The 22,494-nt window shown below is 39.1% G+C and overlaps 1 protein-coding gene across 2 annotated transcripts in view; it reads right to left on the reverse strand.

Moving 5' to 3' along the window:
- The window catches only part of PARP8 (poly(ADP-ribose) polymerase family member 8), a 118,328-nt gene that overhangs the window by 52,883 nt on the left and 42,951 nt on the right, over positions 1-22,494 (reverse strand). Inside the window, exons 3-6 of one of the 2 annotated variants that reach the window (XM_049794337.1) lie at positions 12,802-12,839; positions 7,503-7,592; positions 6,113-6,183; positions 3,652-3,729 (exon numbers count right to left, since the gene is read on the reverse strand). In XM_049794337.1, coding sequence (XP_049650294.1) covers positions 3,652-3,729; positions 6,113-6,183; positions 7,503-7,592; positions 12,802-12,839 — 277 coding nt within the window. The remainder of the gene's footprint in view (positions 1-3,651; positions 3,730-6,112; positions 6,184-7,502; positions 7,593-12,801; positions 12,840-22,494) is intronic. The other variant, XM_049794338.1, reaches the window with a different exon arrangement.

Here is a 22,494-nt window from a genome sequence, read left to right on the forward strand (position 1 = left end):
TTCTTTAAAGATGCATAAATAATTGCTGTCCTGCTTCCAAAGACAGCACAGCAATTATTTCACAAATCGCAGCTGTCGTGCACTTGTCACCTTTCTTGGTCCTAAACCACGTTTTTTTAATCAGTCTTATGTATCAATAATAATAAAATCCAAAAGGAACACTATGCAGAACAGTGAACTGATCAACATAATGCTTTCTCCAATCTCTTTTCTGATTGTAAGAGGTTATGAACTCAAAAGAGAAACAAAGCAGTGTTCTGGCAAATTTTAAGACCACAGTATGGTATTTTCCACCCCTGAATTAGTGCCACAGACATGCTGATGTACGCAGAGGAGACTGCCAGAGTTTTGTGTATCTGCATTTGCAAGTATGTCCTGTAAGTGAAGCACGAGAGAAGGAGAGAGAGTGCCAAAGGCAGGAGTATTACTGTTTCAATCTCCTATTCTTGTTTGGAAATGTAGAAGATAGAGATTCAAAGCAAGAATTAACAGTGAGTCTCAGAGGAAGTGAATATAAAAGCTGAAAATCTGATAACTTTGCTGTGTCTGAAAGGTCTGTGTTTAGAAAGTCTCAGTTTTTAATCAGAGACCTGATTCAGATTATTTTGTCCCACATAATGACAAAAGGTTGCATTTTTAAAGGAGATTAAGTGATTTACAAACCTAAATCCCATTGAAAATCAATAGGACTTGGGCTATTGAATCACTTAGCTACTTTAAAGTATTTATCCATTAAATCCTTAGGGAGGATTACAAGCAGGTGCCTAGGAAGCTGATACAAACATTTAATTTATGACCAAAAGGTCGTAGCTTGTTTTCACTGCCCATCAAATGCCATTTCCCAACTTCCACGGTCCTTGTTTCATCATCAGCTGCTCTCTTGTCTTTCCAGCTGTAACCACTTAGCAATGTTAAGAATTATCCCTGACCTCCATCTTCCCCAACTGTACTGCAAACAATTACACTGGCATCTATTCCTTCTAGTTGCTAAACTCAATGTTTTTGTCCCCTTTCTCTGTGGGCACAGCAAACACTCATCCCAAATGATGACTAGTTTGCCTTGCCAGTTCCCCACATATACAGTCAACTATTTTGTGTTCCCAATACACCTGGTTCTCACTTAGTAACTCTTACAATCACTTTATTGGAAAAAGGACTGCTCTTTTTATCTCTCAAGGAACTTTGCTTATTACCTGATTTCCTATTTATTTTCTGAGTCCTCAATATTTTCTTTAATTCTACAGGTCCTCTTTAGCATTTTGTCTTTTTGACCATGAAATTCTAAATTAAAAATTTCCTTTTGTCTCCCTTGTTAAATATACTTTCTATGATGTCTTCATTTTGCTTTTTGAATATTCTATACTGAAGACAATCACAATCATCTGCTATTTTATTTTTATTGCTGATTATGCTGGTTTTGGCTGGGATAGAGTTAATTTTCTTCATAGTAGCTAGGAAGTATATAGGGCTATGTTTTGGATCTGTGCTCAGAAAGAACAGTATTGATAATACAGAGATATTTTTGTTATTGCTGAGCAGTGATTACCCAGCATCAAGGCCTTTTCTCTTCCTCACCCCACCAGTTAGAAGGCTGGGGGGGGCACAAGGAGTTGGGAGGGGACACAGCTGGGACAGCTGACCCCAACCGACCCAAAGGATATTCCAGACCATAGGACATCATGCTCGGCATATAAAGCTGGGGGAAGAAGAAGGAAGGGGGGACATCCAGAGTGATGGTGTTTGTCTTCCCGAGTAACTGTTAGAGGTGATGGAGCCCTGCTGTCCTGGAAATGGCTGAACACCTGCCTGCCCATGGGAAGTGGTGAGTGAATTCCTTGGTTTGCTTTGCTTGCGTGCGTGGCTTTTGCTTTACCTGTTAAACTGTCTTTATCTCAGCCCACGAGTTTTCTCAGTTTTACCCTTCCGATTCTCTCCCCCATCCCACTGGGGGGGGAGTGAGCGAGCGGCTGCGTGGGGCTTAGTTGATGGCTGGGGTTAAACCACGACACTGATCTAATTGGTGGGTTGGTGTGGTTTTTGGCCAGTTATAATTCCTTCAATTAAATGTATTACCTTAAAAAAAAATGACAACGCAATGTAATGTAGTTTCCACTTCAAATATAAGGGAACTAAATTCTAACCAGTACTGCCTGTTACACAGCTCTTTTACACCTTGCAAAATGATATACTGTTCTCTGTGTTCATATCTCATAGGCAGCGTTAATATTTATTCATTCATTTGGGCACTAGCAGGCATCCTTTTCCAAACGTATTAGCACTGGTTCAAGAAATGAGCACTCCCAGCTGTTAGCTGCCTTCTCCTTCACCTTGAGGTTACTGCCCTTTCTGCAGAGTTGAAAAATGGAGCCAGTACACACAACTCATCACTACAGGGCAAAATCAGAAGATTTTTCCTCTCAGGCAGATTAAAATAAGACATCATGCTTTGCACTGAAGTATGTGTCCACTGTCTTCCCCAGCACTCCGTGGGGCTGTAGGCACGGGCAGCTAAAGGGAGGCAATTCTGCAGTCATTTCTAAAGTGAACAAGAGTAAATAGCCCACGTCAGTTATTTCTGACACTGAAAATACATTCTTTCAGTTCCAGTTTCAGTATCACTTTTAATAGCTTTTTAGGGGTGTGCTTTTTTTTTTTTGGAGTAAAGCACCTCAACATGTATTTCACGTTCAAACCCCACCGCGCTGTTGGCTCTGCAAGATAAGAGGCTTGGCGATGTCCTGCTTATCAGCATCCCACGCTTTCTGCACCAACCCAACTGGCTGGCACTGCTGGCGTGCTCCTGCAGCCTTGGCTCTGCACCCAGGGCATGGATGGCTTCAGCTTCAAGGCTGAGGCAGGGACAACTTTCATAAACAGCAACCATAATTCGTTAAAATGTTCATCAAAATAAACAGTTCTAATAACATAAGTGAGGAACGATTCCTTTGGGGCAATAGTTAGACTAAAAAGATAAGAAAAATCTGAAAAAAGAGACTAGCAGCGTGAAGTGCTCTATTGACATTGCAAAAGGAAAAGAGATGAAGAGATTTTATTTCTCAATACATAAGAGAATGTAATAATAAGTAACTGCTGAAGGAACAGGAAGGAGACACAGAGCAGTACGTTCATCTAAAAATATGTAGCATTTTTCAAGGTGAATTTAACTGTGGAGCTCAGAAAAAGAGTGGACTGTTGCCTAGATCAAAATTATTTTGTAATAACCACTTTTACCATTAAATTGCGGTGCTCTTAACTTTACAAAATGGCAGTCCTCCAGAAGGTAACAGATTTGGATCCAGCCCGACTTCCTATTTGTATCAATAATGGGATAAGCTTTAAAAAGTGAATATCTATTTCCTGGAAGTAAGCAACTGGCTTCTATTTTCAAATGTTCTGAAGAGTACTTGCTTTTTCTATTCTTACAGCTTTGCAAATGCAAATAAACTAATCTTATTTCAAATTTGATATAATTATGCAGTATAACATAGTCAACATTTCTGCTATAAAATACTATGTATATATACATATGGCATTCTATTTGATGTTGAATAAACATAAGGAATTAATTATCACCATAAATTTAATGGAATGAACAACAGACACTTTCAAATATTAATTTCTTGAAATTTGTGCAAAAATTTCTTTCATTACCTGTCCCCCATAATAGAATTCCTCAGAATCATTATCTCCTTCAGAGTCTTCTTCAACTGTGCTGTTGTGCCGTGACTCCTTATTGGAAAAGGAAAGTTAACAATGATACAAGTGATATGCTTATCTCACATTTATAGTTCTAATTACAACTACAGGAATTATGTTTTTACGAATAAGCTCATAGCACCCTTTATTAAGAGATTTTTTGGTATCGTTTTTCAAAAAAAGTACTAAGGGCCTGTTTTAAGAATAGTGAAATATCAGACAAGACAAGCATCTACTAATTGAGTACATAAAACCACCCTGAATATATTGGAGAAATAGTACTTTCTCTGGCTACAGACCCAGTGTGGTATTTTAGGGAACTGAGGAGTTCATTACGCTATATGCGGATACTTCACTCTGTGTTTTTGCTAAACAAAGCATCATTCACCCACCAAGACAGGTTCTGGACTTAATTCATTTGGTGTTTCAGTGACCTAATAAACTTCTAATTTACTTTATTCTGGTAAATCAATTCTAATAGTTTAAGGAAATAATTCAAGATCAAGCATGGGATCTCTTAAGTTCCTTTCTGTGAAAAACTGACACATTGCTGCTTAATTATTATTTTTAACAGAAGTTCCAGCCTGTTGCCAGAAAAGTTCAGACTTAGTTTTCTGACTAGCTCTGTTCTAAGACTTTGAAAATTAAGGACTAGAAAGTAATATGCTTACCCAAGTAAAACCTGCTCTAAATAGGCTGCTCTGTGAATAATTGCACTCAAGTAACTAGAACATCCTGGTACAGACTGCAACTCAGCGTGAGTTGAAGTGTTATATTCTGCTTCCCACCAATGGAGCCTTTACTTATAATTACGTAATTGCTTGAAGATACTAATTCTTGTTTCCCACAATCCACGTGTTATTTCTAGGCCCCATGCTGAAAAGGATCCCCTAAACAACACCTGTTAAAATCATAATTCTTCACTTTAACCTGAACATGATGCACTTAGTGCTTATTTTGTACGTATGTCTCGCTCAGAACTGCCATAATGGAATAGAAATCAGATGTATGAATCAAAGAATAGAAGTTACCCCTAAATCCCACATATTCATAAATGTCAAATATACCCCTATCACCAGTTTCTATGGTCAGACATTCTAACCCCATTTCCCCACCTTCGCCTGTTAAGTCCTGTTCTATTCACTGCATACATAGAACAAAACCCGTATTTCAGCCAGTTTCATGGCAATGTTCTACAACAAGGCATAAAAATAATTTCTGTTTCTATTTCACTGAAAAGAAACAAAGGGACTTTGGTCTTCTTTGGTTTATAATAACCTTAGTTCAAGGGGAAGTCTGTTAAAACAGAACTCAACTGAACATAAATTCAACATGAACCAAAGAGAAATGAAACTCTCACATCAGAATAGTAACAAACTCATCCTGTCCTAACCAAACCTCTAACTGTCTAGCCAACGTAAATGGTCAGTGTTAGAGACTTTTTTTTAAAGGTACTCTCATATTTAAGTACCTCATTCATCTAAAAACAAAATAAAAACTCAGACTCTGTCCCATAGAAGCTGACTATATCTCAGGCTTTTAATTAAATGGGTAAATTCTTCCTGCACGTTTACCGAGCACCGAATACAATGATGAGGCAGTAGAAGCAAAGTATTTCCAATGTGGCATTTTACATCGAAACTACTAAAAACCCAACCATATGCATTAGCATATCTGGGCATGCTTACATCACCTTTCCAGGATCAAATACAGATCAGAGCCCAAAAAGCAGTTGTCAAGAACCTCAGCAATCACCCTTACCAAAGGAAGTCTTTAAGTGAAGCACCTGAATTCTTGATACAATGCTCGATTTCTTGCTAGGGGTAGGAGCCTACGTGGTACTTTCTTTGAGCCCATAACACTGTCAAGCCCTGTAGCCTTCACGTTAGTGCCTCTTCTTTCTTAACGTCTCAGTGAGACTGGTCAGGGACCCATGCCAGAGGTACAGCACAAATACAGCTGTGACTAGAAGGCCTTAACACTCCACAGTCATGTAGAGGTCTAGAGCCTCCAGTGGGGCTGCTGTAGGCTGCACGAAGAAGCAGTGAGTTAATAAATGGGATGTGGTCCTATGTGCAAGAGTAGGTTAAAAGGTAACGGCGTCATGATCTACTTCTCCAGGAGAGCTGTATTTTTAGGGAAGACAGGGTCTACACCACTGTTGGAACAAAAAATGAAATAAACGTCAAAACCGTATTTCCTAGGATAGGAGCACCCCTATCCCAACTAAGTGGTTCGCTGGTTAATCCACATATGAAACCCAGAGAACTATGCTCATCTTCTAAAATGTGTAAACGTGTACAGTTCGCCTAAGCACACATTTGATAGGAAACCTATGGTAAATATTCATATTTTACTATTTTCTATTGTTTCTTACAATAACCTCTGTTAAAATAGGCATACAAGAAATACATACCTCTCCATTCTCCCTCTGTAATTTTGATTTTATGGATAAGCAATAGTTGACATCGCTGGTTTTTCTTAATTCTTAAAAGAAAAGGGAAAATAGGGAACAACTGTGAAAAATGTGAAGTAATTTTGCATAGGCGGACTTGAAATACTTAGTTGCAGTAGTAGAGCGAACAAGGAACAAAAAGTTACAGATATGAAAAGCATCAAAGAGTTTACAATACAACAGTGTAAAATTCAGAAGTCCGTACGTCGTAGAAGACTCGTATTTTCAACTGTGAAATGAAACTCAGCTGGTCCATCTAGGAGTTTTTCCCAATCTGCGATTTACAATCTAGTGTCATTCATTGATTTTGTATACTTTGTAAAAGAATGAAAAATCAAAACTCCTTAGCAAAATTAAATCAGATCATCTTCTATATAAAAAAAATTGATTTTTATTCTACTCTAAATGACACGTTTCATTTCTTTTTAAATTACATAAATATTTGCAAGTAACATTTATCTTAAAACTTCTGACTATAATGGCCAGTTTTTGTTTAGGTGCCACTGCACCAACTTCAGTAAAATTTTTCTTGATTTACATCAGTAGAAATGAGATCAGAGACTGAAGATCATATTGGTTTTCCAGTGGAATTCAAAGTAATTATGTGTTACACAAAAAAAGCCCTAAAGCATTGTAATAATAAAAAGACTGCAAAGTCAAGTGTTCCTATCTGAAGAACTGCCAGAATTAAGAGTGCTCTGTGCAGTTTCTCCTGCAGCCTGAAATCATCAGGGAATTTGTCTGCTAAAATCTAAAATGTCTCTATGGAGTATGCACAAATCTTGATTATATATTGTATAAATGGGTCTATATGGCTAAAAAGCATACCGTTCCATGTATCGAATAATTTTTGAAAGTATGGAAAGAATTTCAAATTAAAGGTCCCCAAAATCACTGGGAAAAAAACGTATTTTTTTTCTATAGTCTAATTTAGTGAAACAACTGAACCATTTTGTTAGAAATTTCCTGATATAATTCACCAGCGGCAATGGTACTTATAGACTCTTTCATCCCCAATGGCGAAGATTTAGTGAAGTTTTAAGCAAGTGAGCATGAAAACTTATAATTGGGAAGTATTAAGCACCTCTAACTGTATTCAAGAACTGCTTTAGGACAGACTGCAAGACATTAAAAGAATAAAATACATTCTGCCAACACAATCGTGGTGATCCCCAAAAGAAATATAATTTCTTCTATACTGAAATGTAGGACAATTTACTATAGCAAGACTGTGAGAAAATAGCAAATGGAATAGCTGCACACATTAATATATCTCCCTCTAAGTGCAGGCAACATCTTGTCTTTCGTCACAAAATATGAACTTGATAAAACACTTGGGACATAAGATTACCTGTAGCGATTTGGTGGAAAATTACTGGAATTGGCTCTGTTGTAACTAACACATCTTCATCGTTATCAGAACTGGAAACATAAGTGTTATCTATGAAAGAAAAACACCTTGCATGGTGAAGTCCAGTTGTGCTCTGCCAGCCCCTTCCCATGTTGCCTGTCCCACCCCTGTACCATAAGGAACCATTCCCCAAATGGTCAGGGAAGCTGAGCGCTATCACCTTCCTGGTGTGTTTGTTTTTTTTTTTTCTCTTGAGATTGCTAATGAAAAGAAAAATACCAAAAGGATTCGGACCCAAATTTTATACAAGCAATCCCATGGAGTCTGATGTCACGGCTTTCATGAATCACACCAAGCGCTGCTCTGAACTGTCCCACAAGGCTTGTGGGGGTTTGAGCCAACCTTTCCCAAAATTAAGACTTGTACCATGCTTTTTCCTGTGCCTGACACTAAAACTCAAGCTAGATCTGCTGTGCAGAGTAATGGCTGCATTCAGAGCTGGGTGTTAACAGCCTAATATGCAAAATACCTGTGCCTCATTTTGCCTAGTCACATAAAGGTTGTTTGAAGTATCTTCTAATCAGTGGATAACTTGTGCCTGATTCAGGAAAAAAAATTAATTCCTCCCACTTAACAAAAATGTTAGGTATGGATACGGATATGAATATGGCAAGTCTATCCCAAATTTTCTTACGAAATGTAGGGATTAGGTTGGGGGGGGGGTGTGGGGTGTTGTTTTTTTGGTTTCGTTCCTTTTTGGTTTCCAACCAAATGTTCAGTAACAACAAACAAGGAACAGCAAGTTTTTATGTAGTATCTGCAGAAGCTAATTTTGCATGAATTGCTGAACTGCCTAGGAAAGTAATAATATTTTGTTTTCTACTGATCTGGGCTGAATTGAAACTTACGCTCTAGAGCAGAAAGGCTGACAATTAAGATAATCACAGATAAAGAGACAAGAGAATTGAACGAGGACTCGATTTATCGTAATTCCAAACAGTCCGGTCCCACAGCAGCAACGTGCATGAACTCACATGTAATTTTAAGCGTACTGCTGCAATCTCAAAGCCTTTGACCACCGTGCTTCCAGTGAAACGTTAAAGATGTTCACATTAATTGAGCAGTAAATTCAGTAGCATTACCCTTTGTATTACAGAGGTTCTCAGCAGCCTGTACCAAGACGAAGCCCCGGCGCTGCCGCCCCTTTCTCGCCCAGGTGTGCCACGCTGCCTTTGCAGACCAGCAGCTGCACGGCTGCACAGGGACGGGCGCGTGGGGCTTTCCCAGCCCACTCGCTGCCTGTGAAACACCCTTTCTGCCACATTCACACACATCTACTGAGTCTGACGCTATCCCACACCTTCGCCTACTTCCAGTCCCGTGCTGTCCCTCAAAGCTAACCTGAATGATCTTCGCTCAGCCCAGCAAACATATATTGCGTGCAGGCAATTGCTGCAGGAGGCTGACACCACTTTTCCCTGAGCACTGCTCTCCGCTGGGCACAGCCACCTGCTCAGTCTGCGTCTGCCCGGCTACGCGCTTGGCACAGGGATGCGTTTCAGAGCCACAGCATCATGCGAATACAAGGGGGTCCCTTCAGCCATCTGCCAGCGTTCACTCCTTCTCCCACTTTTGCCTCTCAGCAGGACAGGCTGTGAACTACGCCTCCAGGACAGATGCACCTCACCCTCTCCACGAACCCCTGCCTTGCCTCTATTTGCATGCAGCGCCTAGCTGTCATCATTTTGGTGTCAGCCTCGCCACGCCGGATGGCTCTGGGCTTATAGGACACAGGCCCATTCCTTTCCCACGTTTGGGAGTGAAGCTTAGTGCTACAGAGCCTAATGAGCTGGAATAACAGAGGCCACCATTTGGCTCTAAATAGACCTAACACCACATATATATACGGATGGGAGAAAGGAAGCCCGTGCGCTAGAACTTGTTGCTATATGAAAAAGTATGAAAACCAGCAGCATGTGCTGTGCAGAATAGACAATTACCAAGATATACATATATGGAAAAAGGACTGCTCAATTACAGGTTTTACAGATTTTAATTATATTTTTATGTTCATTGTCATTCTTTCTTGGCAGCTGCATAATATGATTTTCACTGCCAAGGTTTTGCTTTCCTTTTTCATTTGGCAGCCATTAGGGTTTTTTTCTTTCCTTCCATCAGTCTAATGAAACTTGAAATTAAGATACTGGTTTTGGATTGCTTTCATTCAACATCCAGTTTCTAACACACTACACCCAGGAACACCTCTCCTCTTCTAGCAGAGGACCTAGTGCCTAGACCTAGCAGAGGGATGCAGCAAACCACTTACTGCCAAACCGGTTCTCTCCCTCTCTGCTGCAATCTAATGAGGTCTAAGAAAAGGATGTTTCTGTTTACACGTGTGTAACCCACAAATCACTGGGATAAAAGACTACAGCGGTTCTACAAGTTTACAGCAGCCAACATGTATCTCTCCAAACATATATTCATTAGCAAAATGCTTGTTGCTGTAATGGTTCTCACGGGAGTCATGATCCACTCATATTAATGGGACTTTAGTCTACTCATTGATGTTATATTCTATAACTGCTCCTTAGGAGCATTATTTTCCCCAGTTGTGTCAGTGTTATGAGAAAATGGTTACAGAGATACTTTGCTGGAACTGATATACCTGCCTCTAAAATTTGCAGTGACATTCTCACAATTTCAGCGATGTATACATAACTTTGAGACATTACTGTCTCAACACTATTCCTATTAAGTTCTTCAGTGTGCCTTTGTGAGCATATTTTTAGCTTTCGTGCATAATTATGAAACTTTCAAACACCTTCCATTATTGGAAGTTGTCATGTCATATTATGGTTCTCATAGGTATGATTTAATGCTCAACTGTTTGTAATCTTTTGATGTATTATGAAGCAATTCAGCAATAGCTACACACTGTTATCCGTGTCAAAGTGGTGATGCTGCATACGTAACAGCAATGCAGGAAGCTAGAGTATGCGCACTGCCCAAAGCTCTTCCCATAGTAGCTAAAATTACTTCTGGTGGTATCGCTTTCAGCTGAATGAACATCATTTGTGTAGTAACTTAATCTCTTCTATCTTCATGTATTTATTGCATGCATTAGCAATTCATCTGATGACCAACAAGCCTTCTCCCGGATTTCCAAATTTGATCCACTGTGTATTACGCACTCTGAGTCTCCAGAGACTACAACTTTGGTATAGCTACTCACTAATGGACTTAAGCTTTGATCTGTAAAGATTCATCCTGTGAGAAATTTAATTTGATGAGTATGTGCTGCTTTGAACTCTATCAACTAGCAGCAATACGTGAAGATCATCTTCCAGTTGAGGAGGGCATCAGCACAGAGCTTCCCAGACTTGACACTACGCACTCTGACATGTCCCTGAAACATGTCTTAAAATACATACCAAAGAAAAGAGCCAGAGTCAGCAATAATGTTAAGTTAGAGATTTAGGACGAAGGGAGGTGACAAAGAATCTGGCTCACCAAGTCAAAACAAGTTTTTTTAGGATCAAAGCTGTAAAATGGCAAAGAGTCATTATGATTCCTAACACAGTGAACACCTCTTCATCACAAAGAACACAAACATACTGCAAAAGCTTGAGATATGAATTAAATCAGGTCTTTGAAAGCTTTGAAAGGCTAGATTTTAATCAGTATACATGTGCAGCTGGTTTGCCCCCCGCTCCCCCACTTAGCTACAGTGTAAAATGTTCAAATTCTATCCGGCTTTAAAATACAGGGGATGATGGTAGAGAATATTTATTAGGTTTTAGAGCCACCAAAGTCACTCAGGTTTGTAGGCCATCAGGGCATGCTGCCAAGGAGCATTCGTAAGGGCGAGTTTGAGGTCTGTCAGACAGAACAGTTTGCCAGGAGATGACACCTCACATGCTGTGGGAGTAACTGCTGGTTCAGTGCTCCAGCTTGCCATTTAGTTAGAGGTTCCCACAGAACAAGTTTTGTGATGTTTTATAAAACAAACTGTTAATAACATATGATGAAGATTTTTTTCAGCTATTTATCCCTCCGTTCATTGTCAGGTCAATGGAATAATCAGTAAATCAATTTATCACTGGTATGACTGTATTTTACAAACCTCAGTTTCTCCCCTAATTACAACTTGAATAGATTATTATTAGTAGCAGTTTTCTCTCCAGTTTTTAACTGGTAAAAACCATCTCTCTCATAAAGGTTATTAGCATTCTTTCACATAATCAATTGTATTTAGCATCACTGCTGATGCTGATTTCTCTCTGCATCTGCTTCAGACACCGGTGTTTTGAGCAGACGTATGTCTGCTGCTTATCAGTGAAGATCAAAGCCTCACTTCTTTAGAGATTCTAAAAGAAACAAGAAATATTTCTTCTAGAACTATTACAGAGATGTTAAGGATAAAGATCAAAAAAGGCCAGAGGGTTTCTTATCTTTCATGGTACATACACTATTAAATAATCCCAGGTGCAAAACACACAATGTGGTGCAATCCAACAGTACTATCATGTACCTTCACTTGCACAGCACCTGCCTGTCCTCATCCCTGTTTCCCTCTCAGTTTGCTTTTGCTGACCTCTGTGCCACCTGAAGCATCTGTGCAGTCTCTTTGTGAAGGAAATCAGGGAAATAAGCTAGCTGAAAATGAGCTTTCACTATTGCCTGGTTGTCTTTCATATGAGTAATTCCCCTTGTCTGGATTGGCCACACGGTTACACAAATGGTTTTGCCAGGAGTACAAAACGGAGGCAGGACTGAGCAGCTGGGAACAGCTTTGCAAGCTTACATTACCAAAGACATACCCATACACAAACCCTTGGCTCCAACTGACCCTGAGAAGCACCAACGCGCAGTCCACAGGCTTAACCTGAAGAACGTGAGTAGTCTCATTAGGGTCTAACACAGAAGTGCTTTGCTGGCCCTGCGCCAGACTGCTCAGCCTCTTGAAAGATCAAGCTTTATCTACCATGCCAAAGAGGAGTTGGGCGCTTTCTCACTCCTATCGCTGTTGGCTGCAGACACAGAAAGCATCGGTCTCCGTACAGACACAGAGCTCCGGTCTCTGTAAACTTGTGAACCAGGTTTTCTCACCCTGACCCAGCTGATAAATGATGCCTGAAAAGGAGAAATGACTGTGAAAATAATCTAACTAACGGAAGATGATTAGCACAAGGGTGCACCTGGAAGACATCAACACCCTTTCAGATATTCTCATCTGAATATGGCAAATTGCGGTAACATGCATACATGTGTCACGGACAAGAATGTTGCACTGTACCTGGGTAATCCTCAGAGACATGCACTGAATAGGATACACTGTAAAAAGAAAAAAAAACACCAACAGAATTAATAACAACAACATTAACTGATGGCAGAACATTTTTTTCCTGCTCCTGTATTATTTTACATTTATTTATAGGTTCCTGCTGGTTTCCAGGACAGAAGGTAACAGCTATTTTGATGGCTTTTTAAGTGCTCAGCTGAAAAAAAAAAGCATCATGCACATTTTGAAAGCTTACTTTGCTAAATTGGCACATCCTGATTTCAACTTTCTTAAAAAGAATATCAAGACTGCATTATATTCACTTTAGAGTAACATTTCACAATATCTGTACTTATGCTTTAAAAAAAAAAAAAAAAAGTTGCTCTTTGAACACCAGAACTAGAAAAGCCCAGTTTTCCCTGCATCTGGTTTCTGGGGTTGACTCAAGACTCAGTAGGAAGCCTTTCTTGCTGGCTGGGACACTTCTGTACATTCCTGTTAGTCTCAGGAAAGGCTCTGGATGGCTTGGGCTCCCTCCTCTCATCAAAACCCCTCATTTATAACAGTTGTGGCAATTTTATTTGATACCTGTACCTCTTTGTCAAGCTGAGTTCAAATCAAATTTGAAAGAGCCATCGTCAGGCTAAAGGGTAGCTTCACTACATGGATTACCTGAATCTGTTTCATCAGAAAACAGTCATACAAACGCATCATCCTGGTCCTCCAGCTCAGCCCACATGTGCTTTCACCACCACCCAGTGAGATCTTCACTAAATTCACTGCTGATAGCAGGACAAATGGGCATGATGGTCTGATCGGTTATCTAACTACCCACCACATCCTTTTGATTTTTTTTTAAGGTTAAAGTGTGTCTTCATTTTGCATCAGAAACATTCAACTCTGTAGCATGCTGAAAGCTTTCTGTTGTATAATTCATGTCCTTTCCACTTCTAAATCCTATAAATTGTATGTGTCAACTTACACATTTAAATAATACATGGCGTGTGTTCATGTCTGTAGTAAGTAAACAAAGGCAGGATGGCACAGTCCTCTTAAATGTATGTATTGTACATTGCTGAAAGGGATTCAGTGGATCTTTCTGAAATACAGCTTCCATGTAGACTATAAAATAAATCCATGTATGATTTTTTTCTTTTTCTCTCTCAAGGACTTCCATTAAATGAGCTCCACTTTCACAATCTGATGACTGTAGGAGGTAATCAATATGAAAAAGTAGGTCCCTCACACTTTCTTCTGTACGTCAATCGATTACCGCACAGCTCTGTCACCTGTTTTTGCACATCATCTATTCTAGCATAATTCATTTTATGTATTGTTTGACTAAGAGGCAAAGATGTCTGTTTCTTCAACAGCTGCAAATGTTCACATAAATTGAAGCAGAAAGAGTGTTTATTACAGCTGACAACAGATTTAGCCACACTACTCTGGATAGCCTCAGTCAAGCCAGAATTAAATCCCATCACTGTGTAAATTCAACATTTGGTGATTCTTCCCTTTTAATTCTTTTTCAGACATTTGGAATAGGCAGCATCTGTATCCCCTCACCTTGGAGCATTTTCCCTAAAGACTGGGGTATTTAAATCTAATTAATCTGCCATAGCATAAAATATCACTATTTTTCACTATTTTTGAGGACATATTCCAAAATAAGGAAATGTTATATCTCAGTGCAGTCATGTGTGGGGAATTTTGCCCTGTGGTGCAAAACAAAACCCCAAAAACACCCAACACCAAAAGGAACCCTGAGAAGTTAACCAAGGGCCTGTTCTTATCAAAACCCATCTTCTAGATGTTTTGTTTGTAACCATGACTTCTACTACCAAAAGAGGTACTTGCTCATTTATTTAGACTGGCTGCTTGCATGCCTCCTTGCTGCCTCCAGAATTGCAGTGTATGGGTTTGTTTGACTATTGTTATATAGGGTTATATTCAAGTGTGGACTTTTATTTCAAGAAAAGAAAAATCTTTCTAGAACTCACTCCATATTCTAATTTAAAAAAATCTCAATCCAATTTAAAAACTGAAGCAAAGCAGGGAAAGTCCACATACGTATAAAAAAGAAGTTCTTTATATTGAGAATAAGAACAGGGGCTGAATAAGTTACAGAATTTCCATCAGAGCAGATATTCAAAACTCAACTGGATAAGGCCCTCAGCAACCTAATCTAACTTTGAAGCTGGACTTGACTTCAAATTTAACTTCTGCTTTGAGTGGGAGGTGGACCACGTAGTCTGCACAGGTCATCACCCCACGTAATTACTCTATGCATGTATGCGCAGAAACCCTATGAAAGCGTGTTTCTCTTCCTTCTTCCTCATCATCTGGTATCTATGGCAGCAGCAGCTGTGGTGACATTAAATGGAAACTAGTAAGAAAAAAATACACTGTAGGTCTTGTGAGATGGAACTAAAATGAAGATGCAGGTTAGAGATAGTCTCAAGCCAGATCCTGTAATGACTGTAAGCAAATTCAGGGTCTGACCCAGAGCCCACTGAATCCAGCAACGGTCTCACTACTAAGATGAGTATTATCAGAGAGGAAAAAGGAACAGAACAAAACTTGGGTTTGTGTCCCAGCTCACCCCTGTGATTGTCACATTGCATCACACTTTGGTACATTTTTCTGCACTCAGGATAAACTGCTTCCTACTGACTGCGCACCTGATTTGTTAGAAAACAAGATATATCAGGCTAACAAAGGTCTCTTAAGAGGCTCCTGTCCTGCAGCCACCTAGGCATTTTCCTGTTGACTTCCATGAGATTTAGAGCCAAGACAGAAACACGGGACTGTGATGGCTTATGGGACCTTAAACAGCACAGGCTTCAGTGAAGATGCAGATGTTCAACACCTCTCGGTGTTAAATCCTCTCAGAGCCAAAGAAAGCCTTTACTGAAGCAGCTTTCTCATTTAAGTACTCAGAAATGCAACTGGAATTAATTTAGGCTTGGCCACCACATAGAAGTACATGATTATTCCAGTGAGGGATATGACTTTTCCTTCTGGCAATGCTGTTCCCCTCTACAACCCTATTGCAGTTACATTGCTATAAATACAGCCTATAGCACTATAATTTATTTCCATTCCCATAAACACATTCTAACCAGCCAACCATCATCCTTGCTCGTTCAGTTATATTACTTTAGCTACACGAACATAGTTAAACTCTTGGGTGTAAACAAAGCCTCAGTGATGGTGTTATTTCTGTTTTATTCAGCCTAGACCCTCTGCAGAAGGCATCCTACAGTACATAGATCTCTCAACCCTTAAGCTCAGAATAAGCTTCACACTAGAAATGGCCCAGTAAAATTTTTGGTTTTTAACAAACAGTAAAGCACCATATGAGAAATTAGTGAGAGCTGTTATGTTTCACTGCTTGAGGTTTTAATGTAAACTTCTTATTGCTTGAAATAATATTAACATGTAGATCCAAAGCTTTAGCTTAGTAAGAATTCTACTCACAGGGGCCTCCTTGAAAGCATTTTCCAATGTGTTTTAACTGTATCTCTTCCTCCTTCAGAAAGATTATACTGCAGAGGTCTGTCTGCATTTGAGAACCAATTCATCAGCTAGATGGGGATCCACCACATAATTGCTGTTTTTCAGATTAATCTGTCCCAGTTTGATGCAGAACAAGCAGATTCACCTGCATTTGACATTACTATAATTTCTCAAAGCTCATTAAAAAGGAGTCCTTAACTTGAACTCATTACACTACCAGGCAAAATATTACCCCAAAATTGAACCTGCGGGACAAAGAAAAAAAATCCATGAAAACTGAAAAAAGGCAGCAAAGCAAAAGTTACTGTGACAAAGCACATCCATAAAAAGGAAAAGAACCAGCTTCAACTCTTTACATCAATTTGTAAGACTGTTTCCCATGCCTTGAACTGCAGTTTTTACCTATCACAGTACAAACCCCAGAATCGGGCATGCATCCCGAAGCCACAACAGTGACGCTGGAGCTTGTGTGTATGACTGGAGTGTATCTTCCCATCAAATTCATGTTATCTCAACTGTATGCCACCTGTAGTTTCTCTCTAGGAAAGAAATCCTTTAAGCTGAATTTCCAGCTGTTTTGCACAGCAGGAGCAGCGTGAAGCATCTGGCACAAGTCTAAGATTTATGCCTATGGAGCAGTTATGACAATTCAACCAGCTCTGTCCCATAGCAACAGCTGACTTACTGCCTTATTAAGTGTGGAAATTGTGATCTAGTTTCTAGTCCAGTTTTAGCTGTCTCTACTAGAGCCAGAGCTCCATATGCTAATGTTGCAGTTTGCAAACTTGCTGAAGAAAGGAAACAAGACTTTTTGTCATGTGGAATCTTATGGTAGTCTAACACTAATCTGTTACAAGATATAAGAAAAGAGTAAATAGGATTTTCTTAATCTTAATACATCTGGAACTACAGAATTCAGAAGAGATTATATTTTGTTTATGATATCCAAAATCCCAGATCTAGCTCATCAATGAAGTAATGCAGTAAGTTAATAGGATGCACGAAATTTTATACCTGAAGCAAAATACTAAGACTCAGCAAAGTAAGCTATGGACAAATACACAAGATTAAATGCTACTGTGGTACTGATTATATGCCAGGGTTAACTTCTGAACAAGCTGGTGAGCTGAAGAATAGATCAGTGAAACCTTGATAAGAAAAATAAAATTATACTGGTGAAAGCTTTGGGCCAAACAACCTTTTTAATGATCTGTATAACATTTCTGAAAGCATGTCAACCTGATGTTTTTACTCTCTTCTGGGTGAGGCAGTAAGAAGGAATAAAAAAAATGTCCAGCTGAAGAGGTGCAACTGAAATTGTATTATTTTACCAATTTCTAGCTATCAACTCTCAAAATTACTACTCACCTTCAGTATCTACACATAACATGCCACAGTAGAACACTTCATGAATGTCCACTAATTAAGAAAATATTCCCACTCCCATCTTCACTCCTTTGTTTCCTTATCTTCGAAAATGCTTCCAAATTCTTCAATGGATTCCTATTACTTTCACAGCCTTTAGCCTCCTCTTCTACTTCAACAAGACCACAATTTGATCCTGAAGCCAGACTCTTCATACTATTTTACTTCTGACCAGGCTTTTTCCTCAAATGAAAGAAAATTGGTTTCAAAAGGATTCCACGATGAACATAGGCACTCTCTTTTCTAATAACTGGTCTGAGATACAGTTTGAAAGCTAACAGCTTGGTAATAAATCATGTCACAAATACAGGGTGGAAATTATGATTTTCAGAAGATGTACTGTGGGATTCCATCCAAATGAAACTTTCAAATTGCATTCCCGAAATATCTGACCTTTGAACAAGTGCCTTGAGAATTGGTAGGAGATGAAGGCTTTTAGGTATTGGCCAGCTGAAAAACTAGGTAGGCTATTTACACAACAAATCTGGAATACTTAACAAGAAAAAAAATCCATTCATCTTTTTCTTTATTTTGTAGTTGACATTATTTGAATTAGGAAATTCTCTGAAGAGAATTACAATTCAAAACTAATAGTTAAAAACACTGCAAAAGGCTTCCATGTCAAGTCTTTCTTCCAGTTTGTACAAAGATAACAATAACACAATTAACAGCAGAAGGGACCCAGCAGCCATAAGCAGCAATTCTCTATGGCAAAAAGATCTCTTCTGCTTAATGGAAACTGCCAAAGACAAGCCTTCTAAAGTCATAGCCTGGAGATAACCATTTCATTCTATGTTGAAGACAGAACAAACAAAATCACTATAAAAGCAACTGAACAATAAGCAAAAATTACTACTGTGATACTTACAGCTAGGACAAAGAAACTTAATGCAAACTCTCCTTTTGGTGTTCAACTGCCACAACCATGAGTGAATAAAAAATTTTAGGTTTTTTGACAATTTAAGAGCAAGTGAATTAGCAAGATACTTCACCACTTGGTATGTATGACTACTGTACTATGAAACACTTCATTACCTTTCAATGGAGCCCTTAAAAACTGATGTAATTACACTATGGGCGAAATAATATTGCTCTTCCACTCCGGAGTTTTTGGAAGATTCCATCCCACCCAACACACATCAGCTGAGGAAGTGCTCCACTGAAGGTCATATTCAGAAATACACATAAAGCTGTGGCAGCACTCTGAATTTTACTACCAGGTAAATTTTGTAATCGACTATTGCTAGCACTCAGAATGTCTTTAGTAAAATATATGGAGACTTTTAAAATGTATTTATAAATGTACAATTATAATAATGTTACACACATTTTATTGTATTGCAAATCACATTAAGGAGTGAAGTAAATACTCATAGCCAATACAAATCAGCAAGTACTGCATCCCGTTCATTCATGATACCTTTACAATACAGCCCCAGTAATGTGACAAAAACATAAATGGAACTGAAAAAAGTTCCAGTTGTGTAAAACACTAACCACAAAAGGATGTGCACCTCCAAACAGACAGATGGATGAACAGTAGTTAGAATCATGCAAATTAGAAATAAGAAAGATAGCACATCACATGACATCATTTGAAAATAAAAGTTTGCATAAGGCTTTTTAAAATAAAAATAAATATACAGGGTTTTTGCTCTTTCACACAGTGAAATAACTATCGGAGCAGAGCACTTCTGCTTTTTTTTTTTTAAGCAGTGAAATAAAAACTGATGTAATTAAATAAAATAACAATTACTGAAAAACAACCTTATGATCTTCTGGAAAAAAGAATTAGAAGTCTCCACAAATGAGACAAAAATTAGAAGGAAGTGGACCTAAGTTTTCATGCACATATTAGCACAACCATGGAAAAAGTGACTGTTAATCAAGGGCAGCAAAAATAATCTCACTGTATTAAAATTTATTTTCTTTTCTGTTACAGAATTTAGAACTTGAATTAAATCCCACTGAAGTCCAAGGGAGACTTTAATACTTAACAAGAAGATTACAGGCAAGTTGCATAGAAAATACAAGAGTTCTGGCCCCTACGACACTCCTGGTATTTCTAGAAACAATTACTTAATCACTTTGCTAAAAATTTCAAGATGTGTTCCAAAAGGTGCAAATTTTGGTGAGCACTTTTTTTTTTTTTTTTTTTTTTTTTTTTGTATTTGCAGCTTGTTATACAACTGGACTGTGAACCATTTCATATCCATGCTATTGTCAAGATTCCTGATAAAACAAGCTTCATAGATTTCTAAACAGCTTTTGAAGTATCCTTTAAAATGTTTTAAATGTGTGTCTGCATCTCACCAATTTGTTTGCAGATATACAGGCCACCTTAAATCTCCTTAGTTCACGTTAGTTCAACGAGTTTCTGTATCCCTTGTGATCCAGTAACTGATGACCCAGCATCAGTCACAGCTATTTTTTGCTGCTAGATAGAGACAGGTGCTTGCTAAGAATTGAAATTGGTGCACACGCTCCTTTCACTATACATCAAAACTCCCCATGGTGCACCAGCCATTATACAGAAAAGAATAACAAGTGACTCTGAGTAACCTTTTCCTCTGGATGTCGGAAAATGCGCATGTGTGATGACATATGAAAAGTCCCAGGCATATCTACTGATGACACATTAGAACTATTCCAAAGAGAGATGAGCAGTGTCAACGTGTCAAAAATGGCACTGCTTTCATTTTGTGACATAACCTGGAGGAATAGAGGCGCTGAGTCAAAGTTATTACATGTCTGCATTTGTCACTAAAAGTAATGCTGCTACTGGTCCTTTCATGCAACCAAAGTACATCTGTATGAAATGGTGAGCATTATTCATAAAGCCCTGCTTGATTTAGCATGTTATTCAAATAAAGGGGATACAGAAGACTGCAGCTCAACCATTTCCCTTTTGCAAAGCATCCAATGAAAAAGGCCCGGCAACTTCTAGTAAATGCACCAAAGTCTAGAAGATTAATAATCACTCCAACAAACACAAGGGCACTCCTAAAAATAAAAATAGCCCTTATGAAATAAGCGAATCAAGGACACTCGGGGGGGGCGGGGAAAGGTGTGTGCTGTGTGCCATTCTAGAAAGGGTTACATCAAAATATGGCTACCTGTTCAAAGCCAGGTTACCCATAATCAGACTACCGGAATCAGACCATTTCACCCAGAACTACAAAAGCTGCCTCTTCTTGCAGTCACCCTGTCTGACCAGGTCCAGGTCCCTCCCCTCAACACAGATACTCTTTAAACCTCTCTTCTGCACTCTTCCTTCTCTCCACTGATCCCACTGGTTTGAATTCTCCCTCCATCCTCCGCACTAGCTCTTCATCTGATTTCAGTCTTCCCCAGAACACAGAGCACAAAACAAACTCAGAACAGCAACCTCTTGACCCAGCTCAGCTGCAGCCAGAGCAGCGTCTATGATCATAGCCTTTGGGCACCTTATTTCCAGGGTTAGGCCCATCTTCTTCCACTACGTGTTTTCTACAGTTTCTTTTTTTCTTTCTTTTTTTTTTTTTCCAGGATGAAAGTTTTTCCTCTCTTCAGCTTCTTTCTTTTTGTTTAGAGTACCACTGTTAGAAGCAACCATGATATGCGCTTCTCAGAGCCAGTGAAGAGTTATCTTAAAGCCATGAGGGTTTTGGCCCACTTTGTTCTTATTGGAAGGCTGTTCTGAGGCTCCTGTGACTGTAATTCTAGTAACTCTGTTTTCAATTCAGATAAATTGAACAGAAACCCTCTGTCCAATCCCTGTACAAAGCCTCTGTATTGTGATCTTTCAAAACAAAAATAAAAGGACACAAAAGGGAACAACCATGATCCCAAGGCAGAAGCACAAGGCAAACTACAAACTGAACAGTTACAGTGATCCAAGCAACAGAAGAGCGTGCCTTGTCATAGGAAGTTTTACCAGACCATTTTAGCAGATAATTCCAGCGTCTTACCAATCATTAAAAATAAAGCCCATATAAATCCTTGGAGACATTCACTGTTTAACTTCGCTGTGTCCCTAACAAGTGGAATGGCTCCCTTCCTTTACATGCTGTGTTCAGCAAAGGAGAGAAGTCCTAGGCATCCTTCTTAGACCACTCTACACATTCATTAATTAGTTGGCATTTTGCTTGTTTATCTAATGAGGTGTGAGACAGCCACTGCTGTGCAGGGAAAAAGTAACAAATGTGAATACTCCTTCTCTTCAGTTCTTTGAGATATCTCACAGAAGTCAAATTTTTCCCTTCTCTCTGCCCCGCCCTCCTCCCTCCCTCCCTCCCCGCAAAATCCCCAACACTTCTTGGTATAGCTGAAATACTGTATTTGTGGACTAAAATTGTTTTTTCTGTCAGTACCATACATACAGCCTCCATTAGGATCAGTACAAACTCAATATATAACTTCCAAATATAGAATTTGAACGTCAAGCTATAGCTTTTAGGAATACTCTAAACTACAAGTGCGTATTCTTGCATGCATTCAACATAACAAAATCCCATAGGGCAAGATTTTCAATAGATGTTACCTACAAAATTGCCCAACCCAGTTTATTCATGCCAATATAATGCATTCATGCAATTCAGGACCACTGGCATACCTACAGCCAGTTATTCATCTATTGCTTACAGGTACACACAGTCTCCTTCCTGGTCAAGTCAGTAAGGCGGTGTCCAGCACCACTGAACATTGCTAGACTATGACACACCACGGACCCATATCCTGCACAATTTTAATCCAAGACGACAATTGCTGTTCCTGAATCCTATG

The sequence above is a fragment of the Accipiter gentilis genome, chromosome Z (assembly GCF_929443795.1).
Source record: "Accipiter gentilis chromosome Z, bAccGen1.1, whole genome shotgun sequence".
Lineage (NCBI taxonomy): Eukaryota > Metazoa > Chordata > Aves > Accipitriformes > Accipitridae > Astur > Astur gentilis.